Source organism: Oncorhynchus masou, chromosome 33 (assembly GCF_036934945.1).
Source record: "Oncorhynchus masou masou isolate Uvic2021 chromosome 33, UVic_Omas_1.1, whole genome shotgun sequence".
Taxonomy (NCBI): Eukaryota; Metazoa; Chordata; class Actinopteri; order Salmoniformes; family Salmonidae; genus Oncorhynchus; species Oncorhynchus masou.
This window is the reverse complement of record NC_088244.1, coordinates 884,109-892,500: the sequence shown is the minus strand read 5'-3', so window position 1 is coordinate 892,500 and position 8,392 is coordinate 884,109. Positions and strand designations below refer to the sequence as shown.

The 8,392-nt window shown below is 47.5% G+C and overlaps 1 protein-coding gene across 1 annotated transcript in view; it reads left to right on the top strand.

The window, feature by feature from the left end:
• Positions 1 to 6,741, top strand: part of LOC135527672 (alpha-1,3-mannosyl-glycoprotein 4-beta-N-acetylglucosaminyltransferase C-like) — a 38,093-nt gene extending 31,352 nt beyond the window's left edge. Inside the window, exons 5-6 of the mRNA XM_064956157.1 lie at positions 1,388 to 1,873; positions 5,212 to 6,741. Of these exons, the coding sequence (XP_064812229.1) occupies positions 1,388 to 1,873; positions 5,212 to 5,612 (887 nt within the window). The 3' untranslated portion in view covers positions 5,613 to 6,741. The remainder of the gene's footprint in view (positions 1 to 1,387; positions 1,874 to 5,211) is intronic.
• The last annotated feature ends 1,651 nt before the right edge of the window (positions 6,742 to 8,392 follow it).

Genomic DNA, 8,392 nt, shown 5'->3' with positions numbered 1-8,392 from the left:
CCCACTAATACAGGTACACACAGTACTACCCACTAATACAGGTACACACAGTACTACCCACCAGAAGTGGGACCAAGTCGTTGTTTTACAAGTAGGTCTCAAGTCTCAGCACTCAAGTATAAATTCAAGTCTCAAGTCCTAAACTTTGAGTTTAGGTATGCTATAATATGCTCTTCACCAAATGTAATACCATTTAATATTTTTAATGAGTAATAGTTAGTATATTACATTTACACAAATCATGAATGCTTTAAAAGTATATATTTGTATTATTTTCCATGGAAATACATGGGTCGCCATGAGGAAGAATGCACCCCCCCGTCTGTTGTACCAAGTCTAGCGTCAGACCACTCTGCACTGCCACGCCTATCTTTTTCCCAGCTGGTACAATTTGATTGGCTGCTGTCCGATTCAAACTGTAATCCGTTAAATGAAGAGTTGATGCGCTGCACATTTAATATTTGGGCTTGGGGAGGGTTGGGGAGGGTTGGGGAGGATTGGGGAGGGTTGGGGAGGTTTGGGGAGGATTTGGGAGGTTTGGGGAGGATTGGGGAGGGTTGGGGAGGATTGGGGAGGGTTGGGGAGGATTGGGGAGGGTTGGGGAGGATTGGGGAGGGTTGGGGAGGATTGGGGAGGATTGGGGAGGGTTGGGGAGGATTGGGGAGGGTTGGGGAGGTTTGGGGAGGTTTGGGGAGGATTGGGGAGGATTGGGGAGGATTGGGGAGGGTTGGGGATGGTTGGGGAGGGTTGGGGATGGTTGGGGAGGGTTGGGGAGGATTGGGGAGGGTTGGGGAGGGTTGGGGAGGATTGGGGAGGATTGGGGAGGATTGGGGAGGATTGGGGAGGGTTGGGGAGGATTGGGGAGGGTTGGGGAGGGTTGGGGAGGATTGGGGAGGGTTGGGGAGGATTGGGGAGGGTTGGGGAGTATTGGGGAGGGTTGGGGAGGGTTGGGGAGGATTGGGGAGGGTTGGGGAGTATTGGGGAGGGTATCAAGTCAGTTCGAGTCAAAAGGTTCAAGTCAAGTCAAGAGTCATTGGTGTTAATGTCAAAGTCAAGTTGCAAGTCATCATATTTGTGACTTGAGGGACTTCTGCTACCCACTAATACAGGTACACCATATAAACACACACACACCTATATACACACACCATATAAACACACACCTATATACACACACCTTATAAACACACACACACCTATATACACACACCTTATAAACACACACACACCTATATACACACACCTTATAAACACACACACACCTATATACACACACTTTATAAACACACTCAGATTGTAACACCGCTTATATGCTCTGTTGGTCGGTCGGTCAGTTGGTTAGTTGGTTGGTTGGTCAGATGGTTAACTAGTTGTTTCTATATTCTAGGCCTGAAAAGGAACTTTAACGACAAGGCTGACCGTGTGACGTTCCGCTCCAAACAGAACATTGACTATAGCTTCCTGGTTCAGTTCTGCACTGGGCGGAGCCTGCACTACCTGCAGCTGGAGGACGACGTCTCCTGCTCGCATCACTTCCTGTCCGCCATCAGGGGGCGTGTCCAACAAATTGAAGTGCCTTGGGCCACGTTAGAGTTCTCAGCGCTGGGCTACATTGGGAAGCTGTACCACTCAGAACACCTCCCCCTCCTCTCACGCTTCCTCTTCCTGTTCTACCAGGAAATGCCCTGCGACTTTCTGTTCAGTCACTTCCGGGTGCTTTTGACGCAGAGCGAGGTGATCCGCTTCACACCCTCACTGTTTCAACACACAGGCTCATACTCGTCCTTCCTGGGGACCTTCAACAAGCTGAAGGATGACGACTACGAGGATCTCTACACCAACCCTGCTGCTGACGTCTATAGTGACATACCAGGTAGAAACACACACACCGTGCAGTGTGAAAAGGCCTCATAAGGACCCTGTGGTAACTCTGGTCTGGCTATATAAAGAGCATTTGACAAAGAGCATTTGATTTTTATTGATATCTAACCTGTATCTCTGTCTGTATCTCTCTCTCTAGTCTATAAGGACCCTGTGGTGACTCTGGCCTGGTCTCCTGGTTGATATCTAACCTGTATCTCTGTCTGTATCTCTCTCTAGTCTATAAAGACCATGTGGCAGCCATTGCCTGGTCTCCTGGTTGATATCTAACCTGTATCTCTGTCTGTTTCTCTCTCTAGTCTATAAAGGCCATGTGGCAGCCATGGCCTGGTCTCCTGGTTGATATCTAACCTGTATCTCTGTCTGTTTCTCTCTCTAGTCTATAAAGGCCATGTGGCAGCCATGGCCTGGTCTCCTGGTTGATATCTAACCTGTATCTCTCTCTAGTCTATAAAGACCATGTGGCAGCCATGGCCTGGTCTCCTGGTTGATATCTAACCTGTATCTCTCTCTAGTCTATAAAGACCATGTGGCAGCCATGGCCTGGTCTCCTGGTTGATATCTAACCTGTATCTCTCTCTAGTCTATAAAGACCATGTGGCAGCCATGGCCTGGTCTCCTGGTTGATATCTAACCTGTATCTCTCTCTAGTCTATAAAGACCATGTGGCAGCCATGGCCTGGTCTCCTGGTTGATATCTAACCTGTATCTCTGTCTGTATCTCTCTCTAGTCTATAAAGACCATGTGGCAGCCATGGCCTGGTCTCCTGGTTGATATCTAACCTGTATCTCTGTCTGTATCTCTCTCTAGTCTATAAAGACCATGTGGCAGCCATGGCCTGGTCTCCTGGTTGATATCTAACCTGTATCTCTGTCTGTATCTCTCTCTAGTCTATAAAGACCATGTGGCAGCCATGGCCTGGTCTCCTGGTTGATATCTAACCTGTATCTCTGTCTGTATCTCTCTCTAGTCTATAAAGACCATGTGGCAGCCATGGCCTGGTCTCCTGGTTGATATCTAACCTGTATCTCTGTCTGTATCTCTCTCTAGTCTATAAAGACAATGTGGCAGCCATGGCCTGGTCTCCTGGTTGATATCTAACCTGTATCTCTCTCTAGTCTATAAAGACCATGTGGCAGCCATGGCCTGGTCTCCTGGTTGATATCTAACCTGTATCTCTGTCTGTATCTCTCTAGTCTATAAAGACCATGTGGCAGCCATGACCTGGTCTCCTGGTTGATATCTAACCTGTATCTCTCTCTAGTCTATAAAGACCATGTGGCAGCCATGGCCTGGTCTCCTGGTTGATATCTAACCTGTATCTCTCTCTAGTCTATAAAGACCATGTGGCAGCCATGGCCTGGTCTCCTGGTTGATATCTAACCTGTATCTCTCTCTAGTCTATAAAGACCATGTGGCAGCCATGGCCTGGTCTCCTGGTTGATATCTAACCTGTATCTCTCTCTAGTCTATAAAGACCATGTGGCAGCCATGGCCTGGTCTCCTGGTTGATATCTAACCTGTATCTCTGTCTGTATCTCTCTCTAGTCTATAAAGACCATGTGGCAGCCATGGCCTGGTCTCCTGGTTGATATCTAACCTGTATCTCTGTCTGTATCTCTCTCTAGTCTATAAAGACCATGTGGCAGCCATGGCCTGGTCTCCTGGTTGATATCTAACCTGTATCTCTGTCTGTATCTCTCTCTAGTCTATAAAGACCATGTGGCAGCCATGGCCTGGTCTCCTGGTTGATATCTAACCTGTATCTCTGTCTGTATCTCTCTCTAGTCTATAAAGACCATGTGGCAGCCATGGCCTGGTCTCCTGGTTGATATCTAACCTGTATCTCTGTCTGTATCTCTCTAGTCTATAAAGACCATGTGGCAGCCATGGCCTGGTCTCCTGGTTGATATCTAACCTGTATCTCTGTCTGTATCTCTCTCTAGTCTATAAAGACAATGTGGCAGCCATGGCCTGGTCTCCTGGTTGATATCTAACCTGTATCTCTCTCTAGTCTATAAAGACCATGTGGCAGCCATGGCCTGGTCTCCTGGTTGATATCTAACCTGTATCTCTGTCTGTATCTCTCTAGTCTATAAAGACCATGTGGCAGCCATGACCTGGTCTCCTGGTTGATATCTAACCTGTATCTCTCTCTAGTCTATAAAGACCATGTGGCAGCCATGGCCTGGTCTCCTGGTTGATATGTAACCTGTATCTCTCTAGTCTATAAAGACCATGTGGCAGCCATGGCCTGGTCTCCTGGTTGATATCTAACCTGTATCTCTGTCTGTATCTCTCTCTAGTCTATAAAGACCATGTGGCAGCCATGGCCTGGTCTCCTGGTTGATATCTAACCTGTATCTCTGTCTGTATCTCTCTCTAGTCTATAAAGACCATGTGGCAGCCATGGCCTGGTCTCCTGGTTGATATCTAACCTGTATCTCTGTCTGTATCTCTCTCTAGTCTATAAAGACCATGTGGCAGCCATGGCCTGGTCTCCTGGTTGATATCTAACCTGTATCTCTGTCTGTGTCTCTCTCTAGTCTATAAAGACCATGTGGCAGCCATGGCCTGGTCTCCTGGTTGATATCTAACCTGTATCTCTGTCTGTATCTCTCTATAGTCTATAAAGACCATGTGGCAGCCATGGTCTGGTCTCCTGGTTGATATCTAACCTGTATCTCTCTCTAGTCTATAAAGACCATGTGGCAGCCATGGCCTGATCTCTCTCTAGTCTATAAAGACCATGTGGCAGCCATGGTCTGGTCTCCTGGTTGATATCTAACCTGTATCTCTCTCTAGTCTATAAAGACCATGTGGCAGCCATGGCCTGGTCTCCTGGTTGATATCTAACCTGTATCTCTCTCTAGTCTATAAAGACCATGTGGCAGCCATGGCCTGGTCTCCTGGTTGATATCTAACCTGTATCTCTCTCTAGTCTATAAAGACCATGTGGCAGCCATGGCCTGGTCTCCTGGTTGATATCTAACCTGTGTCTCTGTCTGTATCTCTCTCTAGTCTATAAAGACCATGTGGCAGCCATGGCCTGGTCTCCTGGTTGATATCTAACCTGTATCTCTGTATGTATATCTCTCTAGTCTATAAAGACCATGTGGCAGCCATGGCCTGGTCTCCTGGTTGATATCTAACCTGTATCTCTCTCTAGTCTATAAAGACCATGTGGCAGCCATGGCCTGGTCTCCTGGTTGATATCTAACCTGTATCTCTGTCTGTATCTCTCTCTAGTCTATAAAGACCATGTGGCAGCCATGGCCTGGTCTCCTGGTTGATATCTAACCTGTATCTCTGTCTGTATCTCTCTCTAGTCTATAAAGACCATGTGGCAGCCATGGCCTGGTCTCCTGGTACTGGAACCTTCTTCTGGGGGCGGAGTCCCTCTTCAGGGAACCACCTAACCGTCACCTTCAAACATCCTGTTGTGGTTACCTCCATTACCGTGGTGACTGGTTCAGCAGAGGGTCGTGATCAGTTGGCATCTGCGACCGTAGAACTGGGTCTCCACCCGGTAACCGAGAAGACTGGGTCGGGGACAACATGCCAACAGTTCTATAACGTGGGGGATCTGCAGGGAGGCAGGATGGACATGACGGACGTACACAAGAAGAGATTTGGCCACGCCTCTTCCTGTCTGAAGATAAGAGTCACAGCCAAACAGAATGACTGGGTTATCATCAAGAAGATCAGGATTACTACAAAGGAGGAATGAACACTCTGAAAACACACACACTCACTGAACAGACACACACTGAATGTAGCTAAGGTGATTTGGTCTGATCCTGGTGTAATGACTCTAGCCCCGTCTGTTTTAACAAGTCTAGCTTCAGACCGGGGTTCAGATCCCGCCAGTTACACACACACACACTCTGAACACACAATGTCGTGGAAATGTCCTTAATTACCAAATGATGAGAATCAAATCACACGAGTCAGAGTTATGCTGAATCTTTACTTTTAATAATAATTAAGCTTTTAGCATTTTGACTTTCAACAGTTCAGTATCTCTAATGAAAAGTTGAGAGTCCCCAACATAATGGCAAATGGGTTCCTTTATGGCAAAGATCCACCCCCTCCTAGACGACATGACAAAACACAGGTCTTAGGAACTTACACAGAGAAAGACTTTACTTCAGAGGAATATCCCCTAGTCAGACAAAGTTGGCTATAAATTATAGTTCAGTTTGGTCTCCTAAACAAAGCTCTTATCTCGTCCTTGGTACAAGATGGTACCAAGACATTACCCCCACCCTATGATATATATCAAATTGTCATTTAGATAGAACCAATTCTAAATACAACCAATCCTGGACAAACACACGGAGCGGAGAGTGACCCTATAGGTCAACAAAGAGGGAGCATAGAATGATTCCAGACACTGCCATCCTCCTTTCCCCGATGGGAAAAGTAGGGAGTGACTGGCACACCGACACAGTGGAGCAAAAGATATGTTTACACATGATGACCCCTTGACCTCTCCCCTCTCTGCGGCCCATGCAACTTAGTCTTGACATAGAACAGATAACTGCCAATGGCCACCACTATAGTACAACAAAATACATTCTCATGAGAAATAACTCATAAGAATATGATGAATATAAAACATCTTATCTATGTTACCCACCAATTCTGATTATTCCCCAACAACACACAAGCCTTGTCTCTGATTTTCAAGCCAATTTAAATCAGGACTGAGACTAGACCACTCAATAAGTGGTCAGATGACACGGCTGCTATGCTACAGGACTGAGACTAGACCACTCAATAAGTGGTCAGATGACACGGCTGCTACGCTACAGGACTGAGACTAGACCACTCAATAAGTGGTCAGATGACACGGCTGCTACGCTACAGGACTGAGACTAGACCACTCAATAAGTGGTCAGATGACACGGCTGCTACGCTACAGGACTGAGACTAGACCACTCAATAAGTGGTCAGATGACACGGATGCTACGCTACAGGACTGAGACTAGACCACTCAATAAGTGGTCAGATGACACGGCTGCTACGCTACAGGACTGAGACTAGACCACTCAATAAGTGGTCAGATGACACGGCTGCTACGCTACAAGACTGAGACTAGACCACTCAATAAGTGGTCAGATGACACGGCTGCTATGCTACAGGACTGAGACTAGACCACTCAATAAGTGGTCAGATGACACGGCTGCTACGCTACAGGACTGAGACTAGACCACTCAATAAGTGGTCAGATGACACGGCTGCTACGCTACAGGACTGAGACTAGACCACTCAATAAGTGGTCAGATGACACGGCTGCTACGCTACAGGACTGAGACTAGACCACTCAATAAGTGGTCAGATGACACGGCTGCTACGCTACAGGACTGAGACTAGACCACTCAATAAGTGGTCAGATGACACGGCTGCTACGCTACAGGACTGAGACTAGACCACTCAATAAGTGGTCAGATGACACGGATGCTACGCTACAGGACTGAGACTAGACCACTCAATAAGTGGTCAGATGACACGGATGCTACGCTACAGGACTGAGACTAGACCACTCAATAAGTGGTCAGATGACACGGCTGCTACGCTACAGGACTGAGACTAGACCACTCAATAAGTGGTCAGATGACACGGCTGCTACGCTACAGGACTGAGACTAGACCACTCAATAAGTGGTCAGATGACACGGCTGCTACGCTACAGGACTGAGACTAGACCACTCAATAAGTGGTCAGATGACACTGATGCTACGCTACAGGACTGAGACTAGACCACTCAATAAGTGGTCAGATGACACGGCTGCTACGCTACAGGACTGAGACTAGACCACTCAATAAGTGGTCAGATGACACGGCTGCTACGCTACAGGACTGAGACTAGACCACTCAATAAGTGGTCAGATGACACTGATGCTACGCTACAGGACTGAGACTAGACCACTCAATAAGTGGTCAGATGACATGGCTGCTACGCTACAGGACTGAGACTAGACCACTCAATAAGTGGTCAGATGACACGGCTGCTACGCTACAGGACTGAGACTAGACCACTCAATAAGTGGTCAGATGACACGGCTGCTACGCTACAGGACTGAGACTAGACCACTCAATAAGTGGTCAGATGACACGGCTGCTACGCTACAGGACTGAGACTAGACCACTCAATAAGTGGTCAGATGACACGGCTGCTACGCTACAGGACTGAGACTAGACCACTCAATAAGTGGTCAGATGACACGGCTGCTACGCTACAGGACTGAGACTAGACCACTCAATAAGTGGTCAGATGACACGGCTGCTACGCTACAGGACTGAGACTAGACCACTCAATAAGTGGTCAGATGACACGGCTGCTACGCTACAGGACTGAGACTAGACCACTCAATAAGTGGTCAGATGACACGGCTGCTACGCTACAGGACTGAGACTAGACCACTCAATAAGTGGTCAGATGACACAGGACTGCTAGACGCTACAGGACTGAGACTAGACCACAGGACTGAGACTAGACCACTCA